The sequence below is a fragment of the Typha latifolia genome, chromosome 1, assembly GCF_019914945.1.
Source record: "Typha latifolia isolate L0001 chromosome 1, TyphaL0001v2, whole genome shotgun sequence".
Classification (NCBI taxonomy): Eukaryota; Viridiplantae; Streptophyta; class Magnoliopsida; order Poales; family Typhaceae; genus Typha; species Typha latifolia.
This window is the reverse complement of record NC_133086.1, coordinates 80,120-103,899: the sequence shown is the minus strand read 5'-3', so window position 1 is coordinate 103,899 and position 23,780 is coordinate 80,120. Positions and strand designations below refer to the sequence as shown.

Genomic DNA, 23,780 nt, shown 5'->3' with positions numbered 1-23,780 from the left:
ATTCATCGATGTTAGCCACCGAAGAAGATGGCTACAAGTAAAACATTCTGCTTTAGAATAAAGATAGAGACTAATGGAAAACAGGCTCCCAGAAATCTAAATTCAAATAAAAAGATTAATACAAGTCCTCCTGTGCAGTCTCAAGATCCACTAACATAATAAAAAAAGAAAACGGTTTGCATCCTCTGACAAAGAGACAGTCTAGACACTAGAATATAGCTTTTATAACACGAACGGAGAGATACAATAAAGGAGAAAATAAAATTTTAATTTTTGTCCAGAAAAATTCTGGGGAGTAGAGTGCTGAACTTTGCCAAATTCTGGGGAAGTGTGAGCTCCAATGCGCATTACTAATGCTGCAGCATATGAACATCTTCAACAAAGGATTTGAGAGGTCTTCTAGAATCAATAAATTGCAATAAGCTAACCATCTTTGTTCATCTCATGACTGCAAGAATCAGCATATGATCTTTTCATTTTTTACCTTTTCTATATTTGCTATGCAGTGGCTACCGGTTCACTACTACAAACCTCTATTGTAGAACTCTGTTTGAAATTCTGACTTCTTCTATGAATATATAAAAAACAAGAAGGAAACCTCCATTAGATGCTAAATAATAATCGCACTTTAAAATTAAAAAGAAGAATACAATTATATAAAGAGGCATTAAGTGGAGCAGAAGCCAACAAAAGGGAGCACCGCTTGTTCAATGTCTTTTCTGGATACTGAACAAGCAAAGGTGCACTTATTCATCTCAATTTCTCTCCCAGATGAACTGATTGAAATATATTACCATTCCGTTCCTTGAGAAAGATTGTGAAACTTAGAGAAGGATAAAATTCAGTAGAGAACTCATAGTATGCCAGCCTGCTACCAAATTTGATTATTTTCCATGTACAACATTATAGTTCCCTTTTAGCAAGAAGATACACATATTTAAAGGAAAAAAAAAGTGCAGTGATAAATCTGAAGAGAAATAATGAATAGAACAACAGTAACCCCTCAATGCTAGGATATATAAGCTGCACTGGTACTTAGTGACCAGTGACAGTGAGACATAGACAAAACTATCAAGTGAGACCAGTTATAACGAAGTAGACTGCTTCTTGCTCTGACAAATAATAGTCTCTAATACCTGCTCTTGTGACACCATTTCTGCACTGGTACTTAGTGACCAGTGACAGTGAGACATAGAAAATAACAAAACTATCAAGTGAGACCAATCATAACAAAGTAGACTGCTTCTTGCTCTGACAAATAATAGTCTCTAATACCTGCTCTTGTGACACCATTTCATACTAATACAGTCCTTTATAGTTGGAATAATCTTTACTATGTCCCACTAATAAGTAGGATATAAAAGCAAGTTTTGCAAGTACTGTTGCATATTATCCAGCATACGCACATATGTAAAGGCGTGGATATGTAAATAATATGAGTGAGCATATATACTACATTATTTAAGCAAACCTTATAATTGAGAAGTAAGCAAAACTAATAATTGGGAACGAAACAAAATAACATGAATCCTGAATCTATAAAATTATAGCATCTGTTGCTGCATAAAAACCATCGTTTTCTAGGGAACAGAATGATTATAAGGAAAAGTGGCAAACCTTTTATCTAGCAACTAGACCATTTTAAAGCATTAAATGACGACTGCATAACATGCAATTAAAGAATACGACAATATGCAATACTATGAAAAAGAACAACAATCCTTGAGCATAATGATATCGACACACAAGTATGACAGTGAAGACACCATCACATTAAAAGATCTAATGTTGTCCAAAAGTGAGCAAAGCAGAAAAAAAGAAATAAATGGCTAAGAGTTGCAACTATGAAAAAGGCAGCCAGTACATTTGTAAGAAAAGAACATTAACTTCATGATAAATATTGTATTATATAAATAAATTGATTATTTCTCAACAACTCAAAATTTCGATTGATATTTCATAACTCGTTCAAATGTTTCACGAGTAGATTGTGTTTCTGGATGTTCCCTCCCATAAATGACCTCCTTTATACTAACAGCTGTCTGACAAAGTTGTCGCGCTATATCATATTGTCCACCTTTTAGCATAAGTCTTGCTCTGGTTTCCAAAAGAATTGCCCTTAAATGCGCAAGATCCTGGTAAAGAATAGGATCAGATGCTATGATAGATTGATTTTTACCACTCAAGCATGAAGATTTCTGCTGAGCAGCATTGGCTTCATCTATGAATGAATCCTCTAGTGCTTCCAGAGCTTCGGTGGATAATCGTAGAAGCTCAAGGATATCATTGTACTTAAAGAACACTGTATAGCTCCATGATACAAGAGGGAGTACTGAACGTTTGATAAAATATAACAGATCATGGGTTGGTAGATTGACAACCACAGGATCAGTGCCAAATTTAAAGAGCAAGAAGCATGCAGCCCATATATGATCAAAGTGTTCTGGTATAGAACCTTCGATGCTGATTGCTTTAACTGCAGAGATAGACATTTTGTTGCTGCCCCTTTTTTTAGCATATTCCTTTATTATATCATGAAAAGATATGGATCCTGTTTTTGCACTAGTCCTTCCCATACCAAGTGTTATCAGCATAGATGAGGCTTCAGCATCTGAGCTCTCAACATATGATGGCATGCATGTACAGGAAAACATATGCTGTAACTTCTTCCAAACCTGCATGTGATATTGCTCTTTAGAAGTTCCACGTGCAGCGAGGACCAGCATGGATATCGGTATTGGTGAAGGCGCAAACCAACTGCTGGCCTCTAACATTTTTGCCGCCAACTTTTTGCGACTCCTTGCATGATCTAACATAGAAAAGCATAACTCAAGAAACTGGAGAAGGAACGGATTCTGCTTCAATATGACTTCTTCCTTAGCATTATTCCATGTTATGAGCTCACTGCATGGCACTTTATTTATTGAATCTAGGAGTTTGAACGGATCAGTATGGAACTCAGAAATGATTGCGCCAACTAGTGCAAGACCGAGAGGCAACCTACCTAGTTTCTCTTCAATAAGCCTCAAAGCAATAATGTCTTCTGTTTTGAGATCTCTGGAGCTTCCCTTCATTAGAGACATTGCCTCTGCACCAGATAGGTACAGTAGCCTCAGAGGCTTAATATTCATTATCCGAGGCAATCGAGTGGAGATCAAAACATGTGTAGCCACACCTAAAGGAGGAAGAAGTTCTCTTATAGACCTCCCATCCCACCAATCGTTTTCGCTTTCTAGGTTGTCAATCACTAGAAGGAAAGGGATGTCTTGCATGAGCTCTCTTCGTACTTTTTGGATTGCTTCTTCTTCTATATCGGCAAAGCTCCTCAAACCATTTTCCTCGGGGCAAATTTCATTCTGTAGTCCAACATCAATACCTAATCGAGGCAATAACTTAATATAATTTCCTCGGAGGTACCTGGCTTCTCCACCCACCCACAATACCATCTTATACCTTTGCGAGAATCTATATGCATATTCAAGTAGAAGTTCTGTTTTTCCAAAACCTGATTCACCACAAACACAAGCTATGCCATTACTATATAAAGGATCATTCTTACTGCTCTTACTTCCATGTCTCTGATTCATGAATCGGTGAGGCTGTTTGCCTCTCCATGTGCATTGCGTTTCTTGGCAGTCTTCGGATTCTTTCCAGTTCATCGGTTTCTTGCCCTTACTTCTCTCTTTATACTCCTTTAGTGATCTTTCTCTTATTGATCTACTATCATCATTTCTCTCAGATACAGTTGTATCCCTTCTATACCTTCCTCTGGTTCTTGTATCAATGGAGTTATCCTCCTCATGCCATTCAACATCTCCAAAGAATATAGATTCAAGCTCATGTAACTCATTTCTCCTTCCTATAAAGTTAACGTTCCGTACATACGGGAATTCATCAGCTGCCAATTTCCTCCATTTTGCCACTGTTTTCACAATGCACCTTCTTCCTAACTGGACCCCAACAAGTTCAACAGCATCCATTATGCGGTCCCTGAGATTGCCTGCATTCACTTCCAACTTAAACTCCACGTGCAAGAGTCCATCTATGACCTCTTTCCATTCTCTCTCTATGCCGCCATATGCCGTCCAAAGTTCACCTCCAAGCCTCTCCCATATCTCCCCTCTCCTTTCAACTATATCCCTTGCGATGCAATCATCTTTAGAGACTCCAAGAAAAATTGGAATCAGTCTCTTCCTTTGCAAGAATACGTGCATCTCCTCGATGCAGTACGGATTTGAAAAGGAAATTGGAGTTATGATCACCACCCCTAAGGAGGCCATGTTAATTGAGGCCCTCGCAATGGTATGATCAAATGCATTTGCACACCTCCTTCGATCCGAGGCAAAGCAGGAGATCCCTTGCATCTGAAGCTCAGCTAGAAGCCACTTTACTAGCCTGAGGAGCAACGATTTCCGGCCATTGAAACCGATGTACACATCGCAATGCTTGATTCGATCCAAATCCGAGTTCCAAGATCTACTTGGACCTCTACAGGTATCAATATCTGGGTCGCTCTCATAAAGAGTAGGAGTACCGGGAAGCTGTTCGACGAAATGTCTCAAAGAAAAGGATGGAGGAGATGAGAGGTCCGGTGGAGAACCGGGCAAGTGGGCATTGCTCGGTTGGACTGAGATAGTAATTTGAGTGTCGTCTACGATGAAATCAGAGGACGAGGGAGATTGGGTGGCGGAGTAAAAGGCCGAGGAGGGGCAAGAGGTGCTCCCCTCAGAAGGCTCCATGATGTCAGAGTTGTAAGCATCGGGGAAGAAGGGGAAGGATTTGTAGAGACGAATATGGTAAGAGATGGAGCATATCCATTAGAGATTGATGTTTCCATTTTTGAGGAGGAAGGAGGAAGGCAATCTCACTCCCGCGTTTCAAACCAACGACCCTTTCCTTTACTCTTTATTTGGGAAAGTTTTCATTTAAGACCCTATATTTTAGTGAAATTGCGGCTCACCCTACTTGTTTTCACTTCTTGCCATATATATTTTGCATCACGATCGAGAAGCATATTAATTGTCTCCTATTAAAAAAAAACCAAAAAAAAAAAAAGAAAAGAAAAATTGAAGCGAAGTGAGACGGGACGATGTTTACATCGCAAGTATCAATCGTAGTTTCATATCAATTCACAGTTTACTTGTATGTTGTTTTTTTTTTGGAGCTAGCACGTACGTGCATCTCGATCTCCTTCATTTGGGTAATTTATTGGTTGCATGCACTGCGCAACAAACCATGCAAGTACGATGACTACCCCAACGTTGAAGATTAGTTGCTTGTTGTTCCTTGCAGCACCCCAAATCGCCCTCCACCAACTCGGTTGCTTTGGGATCACCACGTATAATTTTCCTCTGTCAAACTTGGCGGCGATTCTGCGGATGTTGCACCCCTTAGGGATCTCGAAGTTCTTCTCGAAACGAACATCTCTCTGCCGCACCTTTCCACAGATGTTCAGGTTTATTGACCTGCATGCACTGTCAACCCGAATCTTCAAGTCTTCCTTCTCGAATCCTTCATTACAAATTATCACAGGGGGAAACTCTTAATTTAAATTTCTTAATAAAACACAAACCAAATTCAGGAGCCATCCATCCGTTATATATGTCTATATAATTCATATATGCAGTTAGATTTATGCATGCCTGGGACATGAATAATAAGCGTATCGGACTCCTCTCCTCGTGACCATTCGGAAACCGGATCAATCTCGGAGTAATCATTATAGCGTGGTGCAACTTCCATGGGCACTTCTTCCTTCCGATCTCTTTTACTAAATGGATATATATATATATATATATATATAATAATGTGAAATAACTCTAAACGATCGAATGAAGGAAGGTCATGCATGGGTTCTGACATATATACAAGACAAATTCAACTCGCTTGCGAGGAAGGTCTTCTCAGCTATATTAATTGCTTGCTTGGTAAAGGAATTATTCTTTGTTTCTTCCTTTGAGGAATATTGGACTCCTTAATCGAGATTTCTAGATCTGGGTGGTTCTGCCTTATCTGTCATGCACGTTTGCTAGGTTCTAGTCATGAGTTTTACGTCTCTCCATTTCTTCCTATCAATCCAATTAGTTCGCCCCCATTTGTTTCTAATTTTGATTGGACCGGATTCCAACATTTGATTATTAAGGTTAAGCTTCGTCCCTAATTATTGTTTCCTTCTTTGAAAGTTCTTTTTTAATAATCCTATGTTTTTTTAAATCCAACTAAGACTATATATAGATTTTAATAGTGGGTGGAAATGCGGATAACAGTAGTTAGACTCGTGTCTGCATTAGCTGGAATACAAACAACAATTTTGTCACGAATTTGTGACTAAACATATCATTTATGACATTTTAAAGTAAGTTTTTGAATTACCGATCAAGATTGATATATTAAATAACGTCGTGCTCTGCAAGCTTATCATCTTTTTGACCAATCTGCAGCTACTAGGAGTCTTTCCTACTTGGTTTCTTTGCAAATAATTACTTACGATGCGTTTAATTATATTCACGATCATTAGTTGTAAACTGATATGTGGATATATGCATCCAAAAATAGTCACCAAGTCTCTGACATTTACGCTAAAAAGCTTAAGCTTGTGAAGAAAAGTAATTTAAAATATTTTAACAAATACATAGAGCCACAGGAGCAGGCATATATACATGTCCAATTCTTCTCTCTCTCTCTCTTGTTTTGTTATTGTTTTCATATCATCATTTGGATTATTCATTTGAGATTTTAAAATCACAAACGTGATCTTCTTTGTCCAGATTGTTCGTAGTAGTTGAGATACAAATACAAGCCCACACCAAGCAACGCCACCAGCAACGCAGTCCAGATGACCTTCCTCCTCTTGCCGTCCAAATCCCCACCCACCTTGTGCTTCAGGTCGCTTCTCTTATCAGACTCTTTGATTCCATTCTTCTCTTTCTCTGCTTCCTTAGTCTTGCTAATTATCGCTGCATCCTTCGTCGTCGCATCAGTTTGAGTAGTTTGGGTGCTCGGCGCGGGCGTAGGCGTCTGGGGCTGATCATCTTGGCGGTTCGTTTTTGGTAGCCTAACGTAGAGAATCCCATTCTCGAGTATGGCACGAATCTCCTTCCCGTCGCACTTCTCTGGAAATTGGAGCTCCTTGCGGAACCGGCTCCACTGGTTGCCGGCGAGACGGCGCTTCCCGCTAACAATTAGCTTTCCCGACTTGTCATATTGGACTTTGATTTCCTCCTTCTTGAATCCTACACACAAACATCCATCCATATAAAGGAAAGATGCTTAATTAATTTGATCCCAAACATATATGAAATGCGAGATGTAATTATTAATTAAGACCAATATTAACAAAAATATATGTACACATGCATACCTGCGACGCTAATGAGAAAGGTACTGTCGACTCCTCCTTCTTTGACTACTAGTTCATGTGGAGGTATAAAGTCTTGGTAGCTGCGCTTTTCAGCACTAGGAACGGGCGTTGTGCTCATGTTTATGCAAGCCTGATCTTTTGGTAGTTTCGATTTTGATTACTTTGGATGTGATTATGGCTGTAGGCGGAGGGTATCTATCTATATATATATATATATATATATATATATATATATATATGCATGCATTGGAGATTTTTTAATAATACATGCATGTACACTGGAAGGTGCTCTCTCCTTGGATTGTGATGGCGTAAGAGGTATGCCATTGCTTTGGAAGGTGGTTTACTGAGTTTTTTTTTTTTTTTTTTGGGGGGGGGATTGATTCCAAGGGTAGCTATACCTTTTCTTTGTTGGAAAGTCTCGTTCATTCTTTGGAGTGGCTGATGTTTACAAAAATAATTGAATTAAAAAAAAACTATTTTCGTACGTACACTTGACTGTTTTTAATTGTCTCACATATTTATGAGCTTACTTCTACGTAGCTCCGATCCGTCTTTGCTTCATCTAAGAACCATGCACTTTGCAAAAGTAAAATAGAAACGATTACCATTGAGGAGTATATCCTACGAGGCATTGGCAAAATTGGAAGCCATGCATGCATGTTATCTTAAATGTCATGACTCACACCAGCCTATATCTTTAGATGAAGATGACCATGGGCGCAACCTATCTGTTCTCGATTTCCGACAACAATTTCTTATTTCATCAAGAAATGACTGCCGATATATGCTCACTAATTCCAGGCAAGGACTAGTTATGCTCTAAAATTAAAGTAATCAATTTTGATTAGGCTAAGAAAAAAACCTTATCCCAATGAAGATCACGACTAGGTCTGTAACATCAATAACTTCTCTTCACATCAATAAGTCAGCAGAGACGAAGAAAATTGGGAAAAAAGAGAATTTCTATACAGATAGAAACAGTTCAAAAGCTTGATGAGATGGTTTAGATGTCCCCTCCATAATCTGCTGGAAGTTATCAACAGAGAAACAAATTGCAGGGATTTGCGTTGCAAATACACACCTCAAATAATTTGCTAAGAACTCTCTATGCATTTTCCTTCGACATCAGTCACTTCAGATATGCTTGTTTCAAAAGTTCTGTAACCTGCTCCACTATTTACAATCAAGAAAAATGGGAAAACAAGCAGATAGCAGGGTATTGCCAGCTATGAACTCATCTTGCTAAGTGGATTAGAAATCACCAACTTGGAGATGATATAAAGGATGCACCAAGAATAGGTAATGTGCAATTTCCCATCACTGTTATTACTTGTCTGCCAGAAATTGTTGACAGCCTTAGACGTGCCAATAGACAGAAAACTTTGCGAATGAAGAACAAATGCTTTCATAAATCACCATTGGTACTTGGCAGCAACAAGGGTTTCCTCATAGCGTTGGGCAGCACCATCCCAACTGAGGTCCTGCATCATTCCTCGCTTTTGCAATCCCTCCCAACTGCTCTTGTAGTTTCTGTACGTGTTTAAACAATGTCCAAGTGCATCTATCATCCTATTTGCCTCTGCACTCTCAAACGTCCATCCTAACCCTGTCTCCTCTAATGGATTGAATTGATGTACAGTATCTCGAAGACCACCTACAGCATGCACAACAGGGACAGTCCCATACATCATGGCGTAGAGCTGGTTCAATCCACAAGGCTCAAATCTTGAAGGCATTAATAAGATGTCAGCACCAGCAGTTATTCGGTGAGCCATCTTCACAGAAAACCCAACCCATCCCCTAATTTTGTCATGATGTTGGCTCTCAAACATCCTCAGCATATCTTCAAGGTCTTGCCTTCCTGTACCCAACATAATTAACTGCACATCTTGACCAACAATCCAGGGCATGGCCTCTGCAATAAGGTCTACACCTTTCTGATGGTCCAACCTTCCAATGAAAGCAATGATAGGAACATCATTACAAACAGGCAGACCAAGCTCTCGCTGCAAAGCAGACTTGCATTGGACCTTGCCTGTTTGAAGAGTTTCTAGGGAGTAGTTGATGTAACCATCAGATTTTAAATGCACATCAAATTTAGGGTTCCAATCTTTCGTATCAATCCCGTTCACAATACCCTGGAGTTTCCAATCATGCTCATTAATAATATCATGCAAGCCCCAACCACCTTCTGGTGTTTTCAGCTCCCAAGCATAACCATGGCTAACGGAAACCACCCGGTCAGCAGCTTTTAAACCAGCTGCAAAAATATTGAAATGATCTCCTCCCATCGGATCATGGAGTTTAAAATGATCAATGTAGTGACCCGGCAAATCCACATAGCGGAAGTCATCTACTGGACCACGACCCTGGAAACAGAGATCTAAATTAAAATACTATTTTCAAGAACAAAACTGAATTTACATCCTCAACTATCAAGGCATATATTGGAGCTTTATGATTTGATGTATGATTCAATTCAATAACTCTGTTGTTATTTGTCCGTGTAACTGGATAACATGTAAAATGCTTTAGAAGAAAAGTAACAGGATGCTAAATAACCTAGTAAGTCATAAAATATCAGAATGAGAATATTTTTTTTTTCAAACAAAATTAGTGGTTACCGGCATGTTTGGCAATCTTAACCGTGCTTGTCATACATAAATCACTTCAAAGGATATGAAATACCTAAATACTTTCTTTCTTTTTTCCTCTATATGGTTGTGTGATGTGTGATCTACACCAAAGTCCACACTAAATAGGGGATTGGCTATTCCAGAAGAAGATTTTATTTGTTAATGACATCACCACCATCAAATTTGAGCTGAAGCTACACGTCCAAACTGTTTCATGATTATCTCGGTCATGGAAAGATATAAGACGCCATACATTTGCTCACACAGATTAGAGGCACAGTAAGTATGCATCTATGGTGCCTATATCTGCCCCACCAAGTAATATTACTTCTTGCTGTGTGTATCTCCCCATCAGTAGGTCTATCACAATAATAATAGTATAAATTGTGTTAAAAAATATGCATCTTGACAATAAAGGTTAACTAAATCACATCCTTGGAATAGAATTTCTTTTTTCCTCTATCCTCAAATTGTGCAAAGAAAGAAATTGAGAAGCCTGTACCATACATGTAACAGTTAGGCAAGAATCAAGATGAAGCGATGAACAAGCAGATCGGAGACAGTACTGCTTTATAACAGTCTACATGCATCATCACAGCCTTTCCATAGTATTGGTCTATTCATATAGGCTAATAGTGATGTGGTCAGCATGCACAGTACAAATTATCTACAATACATAGCATGCTGCATATGTTCGGAAAAAAAAACACTCCAGTGAACAGCAAGGCATAATCAAGTTGAATAGGAACAAGATACAGGTAGATTTGATTGTAGAACAATAAAAGAAATAAAACATAGAGGATTAAAATATTACTTGGTGTGCTATGTTGTGTATCACCAGAACACATCGAGCATAGATCATCAACCCATTGTCGCGATAATATGCCTTTAGGTAGACAGGTAAAAGAGCAGTGTGCCAATCATTGGCAATGAAGACCAGGTTCCCATCTCCATAGCAGAAACCACCACAGGGAACATGCCAAGGAACCTGAAAAAAGCTTATTGTACTTTTCAACAATTTTAGTTGTTACATAAACTTTCAAAACACATTCCAATATGTCATGATATATGAAGTTATTAATGCTCAAGAAAATACCTCTATAGCTGCTTTGCAGAAAAAAATCATCCGCTTCAGAATGTCCTGCACTCCAGATAAAGTAGAAAGCATGAACCAATTTGGCTAACTTTTATCAATAAAAAGTTATAACTGAACAATAATCCTGACACTCTTGCCAAGGAAAACATTGGGTGGAGACATCGGAGAGGGTGATATTATACTAAAAGTCTGAAATGGGTAAGTAATGCTTTACCAGTCGATTTCCGCCATATATATCATTTTCTATGTGGCGGAAATTAGGACTATCCAGGAAAACAAAATCCACACCATCAATGTAAGCATGGAAATAGGCTACCTCCATATCCTGCATAACAACATATTACACCAAACCAGAATAAAATGTGCTCCACTAGTTGAACGATTACATAACTTACACAGCAATATACCTGCCCGTCAACCTTGTACCTTCTACGCTCTCCTATTTCTTTGGGTTCCACATAGTTTCCGTACTTTGGTGCCACTACCTAGAAATAATAATAGACATGAATCACTGATCTCTGAACCTGTTAAGAAAGTAAAAATCTAGCAACTCTTCAGGCATTTCTAACCAGACTAATAAGTATACTAGACTCCAGAAAGTGCTAGTTAGAATTATGCAGTGATTTGGTAATTAGAAAAATCATACGCTGAACCCATGTAAAGGAACCTTAGTCCTGGTTCAAATAACATGAATAGAAAACAAACTATAGCAATACAAACCATGACACGATGTCCTCTCCTGGCCAAAGCCTTTGGTAAAGCTCCAGCTACATCTCCAAGTCCACCTAGAAAAGAACATCAAATTTAGCTTAGAAAGAGAAAAAAAGGAAAGGAAAATAAAATTCTAGGCCCTTAACCTAGAAATGACCTCACAACATACAAGGACACAAAAAAGGAGAAAATAAAAGCACAATCAAGAAATGCCTTATTGCAGGAGACGAAATAGAGCTATTAAAATGACAACTTCTTAAATTTAAAGTGAAATGTTAATACCTGTTTTAGACCAAGGAGCACATTCTGCAGATACCAATATGACATTCATCACATTATCCCCAGCCAAAGGAGGTGAAGTCATGTTTCTTTCCTCAATTGCGGCCTCTAGCTTTTCACTGACACCACTTGCATATGCTTCTGCCGATTCATCACGCTTCTGATCTTTCCCCTTATCTGGTTCAGAGAATATGGGAAGAACAGTGGGCAGAATCTCTTGGTGGGAATGCTCCAAATTGGACTCTCTTGATAATCCCATAGCATGTGCAATAGAGTCTAAACTGTCAGTGTGTTTTCTATCATCATGAGAGCCTCTATGAGTGCTACCAGGTGGATTTGCATATGTACCAACTTCCTTTGATTGGGCATAACTATCAAAGTAACTTTCAGAAGCATGTTTATCATCAACATCTTGATTACTTGGATCTTTATCAATATTTGAGGAGGAACCCTCCATATCAGGGGAAAGAGGATATTGTTCCCCCTCAGCAACATTATCTTTTATAGTTGAAATAAGTTTCCTTTTCTCTACAATCTGCACCAAGTTGTGGAAATTTCGTACTATCATATTCAAAATTATTGTGTTCCAACAAAGAAAAAAAAGAAGCATAGCCACATGGCAACTAAAGGTGTATATAATTGAAAGATATAGTAGTAAGTTGTGTTGCATCACAGTAGAGGAAAATGTGAAACTGAATGATTTCCAAGGCAATGCAACCAATGCTAAAGAGAGAATAGTCAGATAATATTGCAATACCATATATTTAATACCTGTTGCAGTAGATCCCTCTGGATTGCTAAAACCTTCTTGCTTTTGATTATTGTAGCACGAAGTGCATCATTGGAAATATCATCATCACTGTCTTCATCAATGTCGCCCTGTCCCTCAATATCGACATTCTTCTCCGCTGCTTGTAGAGCCTTCCCAGTTTCTCGGCCTATCGATCTTGAAATCAACGGCAATTCACCTCCAACGGACGTCCAAAATCTTGTTTTCCAAGCACTTCCCACGGTACCAAGACCATTGAGTCGGATTTGTGTCTAAAGGAGAAATCAAGAATCATTAGCATATAATGCTTGGGAGGGGGGGCACCTTATTATCTATAATATGACACGATTTTAGTTGCATAGTGGAGAACGCCATTTATTTGATCAGAATCAGCTACTTTTCTATGAAGATAATACCATGGTCCTGGTACGAATCAAAGTGAGAGAAAAAGTAGACACCTGGAAAGGAGCCATCTAAAAGAATGACCCACTTCACCAGGAAATAAAAAGTCGAGATTCAAAAAGCATTCTTTCTTTAAGGATATCTTTTAGATGTAAAGAAGCATTCTTTCTTTAAATAATTGGTCCAACAAATTGAGAGAGAGAGAGAGAGAGAGAGAGAGAGAGAGCTCACAGTGGGAGAAGAAGAGAGGATAGAGGCGCGAGGGAGAGCAGCGCCGTTCCGGCGGGCCTGGGGATGCAGCGGCGACGGCAGAGACCGGAGGGTCAGAGAAGAGACCATTTGGTTTTGGTGGATCACGCCCTCTTGCTTTTGTTATTATCGCGAGCGGTGGAGACGAGAGGGAGAGAAAGAGAAAGTAGAGAGGAAAGAAAAAGGATGGACGTTTTTTTTAAAAAAAAATTTGTGGTGATTTGTGTATGATGTTTGTTGGAGAGAAGGTGAAGGAGGGCGTGTTCTATGTGCTAGTGCATGAGTGATTGGTTTAGATTTTCTTTTTGCAATTGTAATTGCAATTGCAATTGCGAAGCAACGTTCGTGTCTTCATCTGGTCTTAGGGCCTAAATTCGGGACCGGATTCTCCGCAGCCCTAGCTCTTCGCTCTATCTATAATCCATGCGTAGCGTATGGACATGATTGGTTGCCTTGCTTGTTTTGAATTAGTCCATCCTATTAGCCCAAGGGCCAAGCCAAGGCAGGGCCCTTGGCCCACATCAACTTTATAAATTAATGGTTTTATTCTACTTAGGCTCGTGCACCAAAAAAAAAAAAAAAAAAAAAAAAAAAAAAAAAAAAAAAAAACAAGATGACTCGAGTGAAAGACATAGGCGAATTAGTATACCCTTTTTTGCATCACACGTGGTATCGCATGATCTCTTTAGTCCAGTCTTTACAGATAAGGTCAACTTGTCTAAGTGAGATCCCAAATTAATTTGAACGAGGTCTTCACCGACTTTTGTCCGCTTCCCATAAATTATTCTTCACTAGGTATTTTTTTTTTCTTTTCCATCACTATAAACAACTGCCACTGGACACGATTCTTCAGTATTCACTTGGCTATTTCCACTCTCCCAGGCTCAAGTCTCTCTGCTATAAAATCCATTCTAATCCCGTTGCCCCATCTCCATCTTTGCCGACGTTGGTCTCTCTCTCTCTCTCTCTCTCTCTCTCTCTCTCTCTCTCTCTCTCTCTCACTGATGCTTCGTTAGTTTCTCCTTCTCTTCTCTCCTCTTTAACTTTGGTTTTAATTTGTGTAGCTTCATAGTCTTGGAGTCTGGAACATAAGTAGCTTCATTCTTGTCTCAAATGGGAATATTCTTGTGAACTTTGTGTGCTGACGTTTATATGATGATGCATTTGTATGTTTATATGTGAGGAAAGTGGGTAGAAACCTTGCTTGAGACTAATCGTAATCACCTCAAACACTGATTACAATTTCATAATTTATATATCGATCAGTGGCCTTCCAGTATCTTTGTTGACCAAAAATAATTATCTCATATAACGCACTCTTGCTTATCCGATTCTCTTTCAGGATCATAATAGACAAGCGTCTGAAAGTAGTATTGCTATCTAAAGATGGATGTCTTTTGGAATTCGACATTTGTTTTACTACTCCTTTGTTGCTTTACGGCAATGGGGGAAGCAGAGTATCTGAAATACAAGGATCCTAAGCAACCACTAAATGTTCGAATAAATGATTTGGTAAACCGCATGACTCTTGCTGAGAAGATAGGCCAAATGTCACAAATTGAAAGAGAAAATGCAACTGCTGGTGTCATGCAGAAGTATTTCATTGGTAAGATTCATTATTTCAGTTCAAGCAAAATGGACATTGGAGCAGTATTTCGATGCTAAGTAACATTAATTAGATCTGGTGCAGGTAGTGTGCTAAGTGGGGGAGGTAGCGTGCCCTCTCCTCAGGCTTCTGTTGAGGATTGGGTGAACATGGTCAATGGATTGCAGAAGGGTGCTCTTTCTACTCGTCTGGGTATCCCAATGATCTATGGTATTGATGCTGTCCATGGCCACAATACTGTCTACAAAGCTACGGTCTTTCCACACAATGTTGGCCTTGGCGCTACAAGGAAAGTATTCCTAAACTATAGGGCATGGCATGGTCTAATTGTATCCTTTTGGGTCTCGTGAATTTTCGCTATGCCACCTTCAGATACTAGTGTCATGTCTGTTTATTGTTTCTAGTACTATGCTTCAAGTCATTTAGATGCAGGAACAAAAAAAAAATTTCTACTGCTAACTTACAATTCCACCCTTCTGGATCAATTAACATATATCATGTAAACAAGATTCAAGGATATGCCTGTATTGGATTCTTATTGTGGATATAATTCTTTGTCTGAAATATGGATCACGAAATATCTTGTTTTTTCAGGGATCCAGCTCTGGTGAAGAAAATTGGAGCTGCAACTGCTCTTGAAGTCAGAGCGACAGGCATTCCTTATGTTTTCGCTCCATGTATTGCAGTAAGGAAAAAAAAACACTAACTTATAAGAAGTTGATTCCTTTTGTAAAGACTAAAGAATTAACAACATTTTGATACATATTAAGCATTCTTAATGCCTTCCTTTCTCCATTTCTTTCATTTGATTGCCTGAGCTTGCTTAGGTTTGTAGGGATCCCAGATGGGGAAGATGCTACGAAAGCTACAGCGAAGATCCAATGGTCGTCCAAGAAATGACAGAGATAATTCCTGGTTTACAGGGAGATATTCCAGCAAATTCTCGAAAAGGAGTCCCTTTTGTTGCCGGAAAGTTAGTCATTTCAGTCGATAGCATCTGCAGTATGATTAAAAATTCATCTATTAATTTTCTTCTCTCCTTGATCTTCTGCTGCGCATGTTATAGGAGAAATGTTGCTGCATGTTCCAAGCACTATGTTGGTGATGGTGGTACATACATGGGTATTAACGAGAACAACACCATCATTGATCAACGTGGGCTAATGAGCATCCATATGCCTCCTTACTACAGCGCTGTCGCAAAAGGCGTCTCTACTGTGATGGTTTCATTTTCAAGCTGGAATGGAGTGAAAATGCATGCTAACCATTATCTAGTGACTGACTTTCTGAAAAATAAACTCCATTTCAAGGTTACTGATTCATATACCGAATGGAACTGGTTTCAGATATGTCGACTTTTCTGATTTTTTTTTCCGGTCTCATGATGATTCTTGAAAGCTGAATTTGTGGGTTTGTTGATTAATTAGGGTTTCATTATCTCGGATTGGCAAGGGCTTGCCAGGATTACCAGCCCTCCACATTCAAATTACCCATACTCGATTCAACTTGGAATTCTTGCAGGCATTGACATGGTCAGTATATGTCTTTGTTAGATGGAAGAAGCACCCAAATTATAATTGGTTATCTTCAGCTAATATATAATTCCCAAGAATTGTCCAATATTCAGCATTTGAAGTGATATTTTAGGTGAAGTGCATATGAATAATTTTGAGTTAATGCCATACGTTCAATGAAATACGTAGAGAGGAAGGCGGTATTTTGATCCGCTCATGACTTGTATATTCAAGATGATAAGATAACATACTCCAAGAAGTGTCTGAATGGACCAATTAAAACTGAGAACTGGCATGCAAGAACGAGATTAGTTATTACCTCTTTAAAGAAAATAGACATAGTTACACACATTGTTGATTTACAGACATTTATGCAAGCATAGACACATACACAGTGAGTTAATTTCATCTGTGAACTAGCTATTGCCTCATTTCAGGTTCTAACGATTTTGCTGGCTTTTGCTGCAGGTAATGATTCCATATACCTACACGGAGTTCATTTCTGATATGACCAATCTAATTCATAATAGCACCATACCAATGAGCCGAATTGATGATGCCGTAAGAAGGATCCTTCGGGCCAAATTCACAATGGGCCTGTTTGAGAACCCCTATGCTGATCTTAGCTTGGCTGATCAGGTCGGCAAGCAGGTCAGTCACTTGCTCATACTGCCCAGCCTTTTTATTGCAAATGTAGCCTTTCTCTATCTTCCCAAGTGATGCTTTTTTGTGACCGTACTTTTTCGATTTCAACAGGAGCACCGAAATCTGGCCAGAGAAGCCGTAAGGAAATCCCTTGTGCTGCTAAAAAATGGCAAGTATGGCGACAAGCCATTGTTACCCCTCCCTAAGAAGGCAAGTAAAATTCTCATTGCAGGAAGCCATGCTGACAACTTGGGGTACCAGTGTGGTGGGTAGACAATCACTTGGCAAGGACTCGGAGGGAACAATCTCACTAGTGGTAAACTTCGAAGACTCCTAAATATGCACTTTGCTTCTTCTTTCTGTCTGCATAACATGGGCTAATTGATGTTATGGAAATTGGCAACTGTAGGAACGACAATTCTTGCTGGTATCAAATCAATTGTCGACCCGAGCACGCAGACCATATATTCAGAAAATCCTGGTGCGGACTACATTAAACAGCACAGTTTCTCATACGCCATTGTAGTAGTTGGAGAACATCCTTATGCAGAGACATTGGGTGACAACTTGAATCTGACCATACCCGAACCCGGCATTATAATATGAGCCAGTGACAGTGAGCGGCTGGCTACTCATGCAAAATTAAGCTTTGTTCTTGAGAGATGCCGGCATCTTTTTATTCACGAAATTAAGCAACATGACAAGTAGTAAATCGTTCAGGAACCTTAGCTATTACAACAACTCCGCCGTGGCCATGGTATATTTATTTCAAAGCTAAATCGTTCAGGAACCTTAGCTATATCTAGGCTTAATTAAATTTTTGATGGTTCTGCCTATAGCCCAAATCCAAATGGGTAGAGTGGGTCATAATGCGAGTCCCCAACGTTCATGGGGAGCTGATCAACGGACTTGAACCAAGTCCTTGATAGCTTGCCTGAGAACACGTAGTCACCAAACAGCACATCTGCCACTCCCTGGCCTTCGGTGCCCGGAAGCCATGCAGCTACAAGCGCATCTATCGTGTTCATGTAAGGCTCGATCACGAGGGGACGGCCAGAGATCACAACAACAACGCATTTCACACTTCCGCAGACGTTCTGAATCTGGTTGGACATTTACTTATTATCTAATTGAAGATTCCAACTGCAGCAAACGTGATAAGGGGGGGTCTTTTGTCTTGCCACCATGTGACGACACGACTGCACGAGGTCCAGCCGCAGAGAAAAATGTTACCGCGGCCAATCACACCGACTGCTGGAAATTCCTACAGTTCGGGGCCGCCGATGGTCTTCTGCCAAAGTTTAATGGGAAAAGAAGAGTACCTGGCAGCAATTGATTGGCTAAAAATAAATTTCTGCAGTCGGATATCGAGACGATCTGCTCCCCATGTGTTTCAAGGTCAAACGGCTACGCCCAACGGTTTCTTCATATGGAGTAGTTAATGACAGCTGAGTAAGCTCCTTTGATTTAAAAAAAAAAAAAAACAGTTGCCAAGGAGAGAGAGAAAGAGTTTTTTCTTTTCTTTTCTTTTCGCTTCCAGTCGCAAGTGCGTTTGTCCCCACCCCACCCCACCCCCCAACAAATACTCACAAGTCACAATGATAAATCCCCACCCACACTGTTTCTCCTATCTCCTGCTCTTATCGTCCAGAGTCCAGACCTCCCTCTATGGTTCTGGTTCTGCATTTGGCGCTTATGCTTGGTAAAGATATCTCTCCCCTTTTCCGCTCTCTTTGCTTCCATTTTGCTCCGCTTTCTTTGTCTCTCCTTATTTGCATCGCCTCTTTCATTCAACCACTGTGCATTGTTGGGTTCTCTATTCCGTACTGCAAACTGGGATCTCGATTCATTTCGTTCAGGAAAGTCCCGGTTCACATTGCTCACCAGGGTTTTTTAGATCTTGAAAGGTTTGATCACTGCCAATGTTTTGGACCACATTTCCTTTTCTTTTTCCTCTTTTGCCTTATCCTTCGTTTTATCCAGTAGCTTACGGGCTGTCTAGATTTTATTTATTTAATTTTTTTTTAAAGGAGGAGTCAACTTTGGTGCCTATCAATCAAGTGTGGTCCAGTGATTTGTCCGTTTTTCTAGTAAGAGTATAATTTATTCTCCTCATCTTTCTTGAGAAAAAAGAGCTTACTAAATGATCCTATTTGGCCACTTGCCATCGTTTGAAGGTTGATGTGTCAAAAATAAATCAACAATCTACACACCTTGGGGGTTGAGCTGCATTCGGCGGTTATGTGTGCCAGATCCTAGTATCGATGGGATTGTGGCTCCTAAATATAGTGTGATTAGAATCGACATCCTCACTTACCAATAGTTGATTATTCTTCGTAGATCCTTTCTTTGGCCTCCTTTTCGCTTATACTTTTGTTTGGCAACCCACATCTCAGGACTCTAACCAATAGTTGGAAGGTCGCATCATTCCCAGAGTAATGGCGAATTCTCAAAGTTCTGCATTCGTATTATTTCTCCTTTGCTGCTTCATAGTAACAGGAAGAGCAGAGTATGTGAAGTACAAAGACCCTAAGCTGCCAGTGAATGCTAGGATAAATGATCTCTTGAGCCGCATGACTCTTGCTGAGAAGATTGGGCAAATGTCACAGATTGAAAGGGGAGTTGCAACAGCTGATGTCATGCAGAAGTACTTTATAGGTATGAAACATTGTTTCAATACTCCAACTACATCGGACATGGTATTTTTATTTGCCGCTAAGTTTAATTGCAATGCAGGAAGCGTACTGAGTGGGGGAGGTAGTGTTCCCTCTGCTCAGGCTTCTGCTGAGGCATGGATGAACATGGTAAACGAATTACAAAAGGGAGCTCTTTCCACTCGTTTAGGGATCCCAATGATATATGGTATTGATGCGGTTCATGGTCATAATAATGTTTACAAAGCCACTATTTTTCCACACAACGTTGCGCTTGGAGCTACCAGGCGAGTATTCTCAAATGATATTAGGCTTGAAATTTGCTTAGGATTTTCTTTTGTGTTTGAATAGTTTTATGTTGAGAAGAAGCACTAGCAGCTGGACACACAAGTACCCTTTTGGCTTGGATAACGTCCTATTTTTGTTATCCAGAAAAAAGAAAGAAGAAGAAATAAAGCTCGTTCACTCGTATAAACAATCAAACTGAATGTTTTTTCATTGAGAAGTTGCTTCTCACTATATTCTAGGCTGAACTTGCTTATTTGATGTTCCTTCTCTTTCTAGGGACCCAGAACTAGTGAAGAGAATTGGGGCTGCAACTGCTCTTGAAGTTAGAGCAACTGGCATTCCTTATGTTTTTGCTCCATGTGTTGCGGTAAACCTCCAAGATCCCTTCCATTGCTGTGAAATTTCTCCATCAAGTCAAACAAAAGAAGTTTCAAGGAAATTATTGATCACTATTATTGTCCTTCTATGACTTAATTTTTCTTTGCTTACTTGGCCGGCTTGTTCAGGTCTGCAGGGATCCAAGATGGGGCCGCTGCTATGAGAGCTACAGTGAAGATCCAAAGGTTGTCCAAGCAATGACAGAGATCATTCCTGGTTTACAAGGAGATATTCCAGCCAATTCTCAGAAAGGAGTTCCATTTGTTGCAGGAAGGTAGGATCTTTCGAAATAGGCATCTGAAATTAAATTCTTCAAACCTTCATAACACACCTTGTGGATCAATTTATATAAATTACTTTTCTCGTTCTTATCGTTCTGTTTTGATATCTTGTAGGAGAAATGTTGCTGCCTGTGCTAAGCATTATGTTGGTGATGGCGGAACATACATGGGCATCAATGAAAATAACACCATCATTAGTAAGAATGGCCTGCTGCATATCCATATGCCTCCTTATCCCAGTGCTGTCATCAAAGGTGTCTCTACAGTGATGGTCTCATACTCAAGCTGGAATGGAGTGAAGATGCATGCTAATCATTATTTAGTGACTGATTTTCTAAAAAACAAGCTCCATTTCAGGGTCAGTATTTCCTCTCAAGCTCCATATTCGAAATGAGACTGGTTCCGGTGATATCAAAATTTACCCACATTCTTATGAATACAATTTGTGGCTGACCATGTGATTCTGCTGAATAAGTAGGGTTTTGTCATCTCGGATTGGGAAGGGATTGATAGGATCTCAACACCGCCACATGCAAATTACTCACATTCAATTCAACTTGGAATACTTGCCGGCATTGACATGGTTAGTATTTATCTTCCAGCATACAGCCTTGGATGACATGAGATACCATGGTAGAAATGAAGATAAACTAGCGACATCTTAACTAACCATCAATTTCCAAGAGATGGCTTAAAATTATTAAAATTTCAAAATTAGCTTTTCCAAATACAGAATAACTTTTTCTCACAAAAAGATAAAAAAGGAAGAAGAGGAAGAAACAAACTGTTCAAGCTATCAAAGTATATGCGGGTTTGATCAAGCAGAGAAAAAGGATAATCATGATACTTTATTTTAGTTACTGAAAGAAGTTGAACAAGTGCTAGAAAATACAAACATTACATAATAATGTCTTATATGAGATGTAACTTAACACATTTACATGGTGTCTTCTACCTTTTGCTATTTGGCAGGTTATGATTCCCAACGCCTACACAGAGTTCATCAATGACCTGACCAACCTAGTGCAAACCAACATTATACCAATGAGCCGAATCAATGATGCTGTAAGAAGAATCCTAAGGGTCAAGTTCACGATGGGTCTATTTGAGAACCCCTACGGTGATCTTAGCTTGTCTGATCAGCTTGGGAAGCAGGTTAGCCACTTCTTTGCATAACTTGCCCACATGTGTAAGCTAGCAATCATCCTCACCTAGAAATATGCCCACCAACCATTAACTCCTTAATTTGCATCCAAAGTGATTTACTTACTGATGACGCTCTTGGCTCTCAATATAGGAACACCGTGAGCTTGCCAGAGAAGCTGTAAGGAAATCACTTGTGCTGCTGAAAAATGGAAAGTATGGGGACAAACCAGTACTACCCCTACCCAAGAAGGGCAACAAAATTCTTGTCGCAGGCAGCCATGCTGACAACTTGGGATATCAGTGTGGTGGGTGGACAATCACCTGGCAAGGACTTGACGGGAATGATCTCACCTCAGGTAGATCTCTGAAGCTCTTAATTGAGCATAATCTGCTGACTCTCTTAATATGGGACAGCATAATTTTCTTCGGTAGCTAACTGTACTTTTTATTCAGGAACCACAATTCTTAAGGCTATTCAATCAACTGTCGGCAGTAGCACCGAGGTCGTTTACTCTGAGAACCCTGATGCTGGTTATGTCAAGCAAAATGGTTTCTCACATGCCATTGTTGTGGTCGGAGAACATCCATACGCAGAGACATTTGGTGACAATTTAAATCTCACAATTCCTGAACCCGGCCCAACATTGATTCAGAATGTCTGTGGAAGCGTCAAATGTGTCGTTGTCACAATCTCAGGGCGTCCACTCGTGGTTGAGCCTTACATTAACATGATAGACGCACTTGTGGCTGCATGGCTTCCTGGTACTGAAGGCCAGGGCGTGGCTGATGTTCTCTTTGGTGACTATGGCTTTTCTGGCAAGCTTTCAAGAACTTGGTTCAAGTCTGTGAATCAGCTTCCAATGAATGTGGGCGACCCCCATTATGATCCACTCTTCCCATTTGGGTTTGGGCTCCGAACGTAACCGTCGAGAAAGCTGAAAGAACAGCATATTAGAATGTTGAATAAAGTCTAGTGATTCAGTTGTCTATTCTATTGAGAGAATTTTATTTATCCTGGATTGCTCTGTAGTACCAAGTATTTGCTTCTTATGAATGAAAGAAACCCAAGGTTTCAAGATTGCCATTCTTACATCAGAACTTTGGGACTTTACTTAACTGGTTTATCATTGACTGACGTCTATTGCAGTCAAGAGTACTCTTAGTTAGGAATCTGGCCCACAACAATTATTTAAGCAGCAAAACTTTATTAATTAGGTTGTTTATCTTGAAAAATTCCAAGATATATGCATCGGTTGGGTAAGTTGTCAGCGTAACTGAAAGAATAAATGAGCTCATGCTTTTTGACCAAAGAAAGACTTGTCCACGCAAAATGACAAAGCAATCTCCATTATCGAGTATGCGGTCTTAGATTCGTAGCACTAAAAAAAAAAGTCATTTCGTTGGGCCCCAATTCCTTAATCACGTGAAGGAAACTACAAATTCGATGTAGCGTTAATAAGATTATAGAATGAAAAAAAAAAAAGAGAAGAGGATTGACGTAGCACCTGCGAAGGAGGTGAGAGAGAAGCCGCTTGGCACTCGATGCTGTCGGTCTCCTTGGATCGATCAAACAAACTTAAACCATAATCATAAAATAGAGAGAGAGAGAGATATTGAGGGAAGAGAGAGGCGTGGAGGTTGTTATGTGGTTGTGAGATAATGAAACATAAAACTACTGTATCAAGAAAATATATTTTAAAAGTTAACAATAGAAATATAGTAACTTGCCACTGCACCATACCTATATTCAACCATACACGTTA

At 39.6% G+C, this 23,780-nt stretch overlaps 5 protein-coding genes and 1 long non-coding RNA gene across 6 annotated transcripts; 2 read left to right on the top strand and 4 right to left on the bottom strand.

Moving 5' to 3' along the window:
* Positions 1–1,937: 1,937 nt before the first annotated feature.
* On the bottom strand, positions 1,938–4,739 carry LOC140792353 (uncharacterized). Its single transcript, XM_073143308.1, has one exon. The coding sequence runs from the start codon at positions 4,737–4,739 to the stop codon at positions 1,938–1,940; it is 2,802 nt and encodes a 933-aa protein (XP_072999409.1).
* A 353-nt stretch (positions 4,740–5,092) lies between these two features.
* LOC140786083 (uncharacterized) lies at positions 5,093–5,833 on the bottom strand. Its single transcript, XR_012108545.1, has 2 exons — positions 5,643–5,833; positions 5,093–5,511 (listed from the first exon to the last, which is right to left on the bottom strand). It is a non-coding gene; the product is annotated as an uncharacterized lncRNA (long non-coding RNA).
* An 855-nt stretch (positions 5,834–6,688) lies between these two features.
* Positions 6,689–7,534, bottom strand: LOC140801664 (uncharacterized). The gene is made up of 2 exons (XM_073156887.1): positions 7,361–7,534; positions 6,689–7,232 (listed from the first exon to the last, which is right to left on the bottom strand). The coding sequence occupies exons 1-2, from the start codon at positions 7,476–7,478 to the stop codon at positions 6,742–6,744; spliced, it is 609 nt and encodes a 202-aa protein (XP_073012988.1). The 5' UTR covers positions 7,479–7,534; the 3' UTR covers positions 6,689–6,741.
* Positions 7,535–8,307: 773 nt separating this feature from the next.
* On the bottom strand, positions 8,308–13,842 carry LOC140786068 (soluble starch synthase 2-2, chloroplastic/amyloplastic-like). Its single transcript, XM_073134258.1, has 9 exons — positions 13,488–13,842; positions 12,857–13,126; positions 12,089–12,620; positions 11,816–11,880; positions 11,503–11,580; positions 11,310–11,420; positions 11,096–11,140; positions 10,814–10,987; positions 8,308–9,732 (listed from the first exon to the last, which is right to left on the bottom strand). Exons 1-9 carry the CDS (start codon positions 13,593–13,595, stop codon positions 8,776–8,778), a joined length of 2,340 nt encoding a protein of 779 aa, XP_072990359.1. The 5' UTR covers positions 13,596–13,842; the 3' UTR covers positions 8,308–8,775.
* Positions 13,843–14,096: 254 nt separating this feature from the next.
* On the top strand, positions 14,097–18,011 carry LOC140786076 (uncharacterized). Its single transcript, XM_073134270.1, has 9 exons — positions 14,097–15,111; positions 15,196–15,401; positions 15,707–15,796; positions 15,939–16,084; positions 16,178–16,421; positions 16,539–16,643; positions 17,094–17,276; positions 17,382–17,586; positions 17,680–18,011. Exons 1-8 carry the CDS (start codon positions 14,892–14,894, stop codon positions 17,541–17,543), a joined length of 1,356 nt encoding a protein of 451 aa, XP_072990371.1. The 5' UTR covers positions 14,097–14,891; the 3' UTR covers positions 17,544–17,586; positions 17,680–18,011.
* Positions 18,012–18,844: 833 nt separating this feature from the next.
* On the top strand, positions 18,845–23,107 carry LOC140786064 (uncharacterized). The gene is made up of 10 exons (XM_073134243.1): positions 18,845–18,972; positions 19,667–19,928; positions 20,007–20,211; positions 20,489–20,579; positions 20,719–20,864; positions 20,986–21,229; positions 21,350–21,454; positions 21,844–22,026; positions 22,169–22,373; positions 22,471–23,107. The coding sequence occupies exons 2-10, from the start codon at positions 19,709–19,711 to the stop codon at positions 22,938–22,940; spliced, it is 1,869 nt and encodes a 622-aa protein (XP_072990344.1). The 5' UTR covers positions 18,845–18,972; positions 19,667–19,708; the 3' UTR covers positions 22,941–23,107.
* The last annotated feature ends 673 nt before the right edge of the window (positions 23,108–23,780 follow it).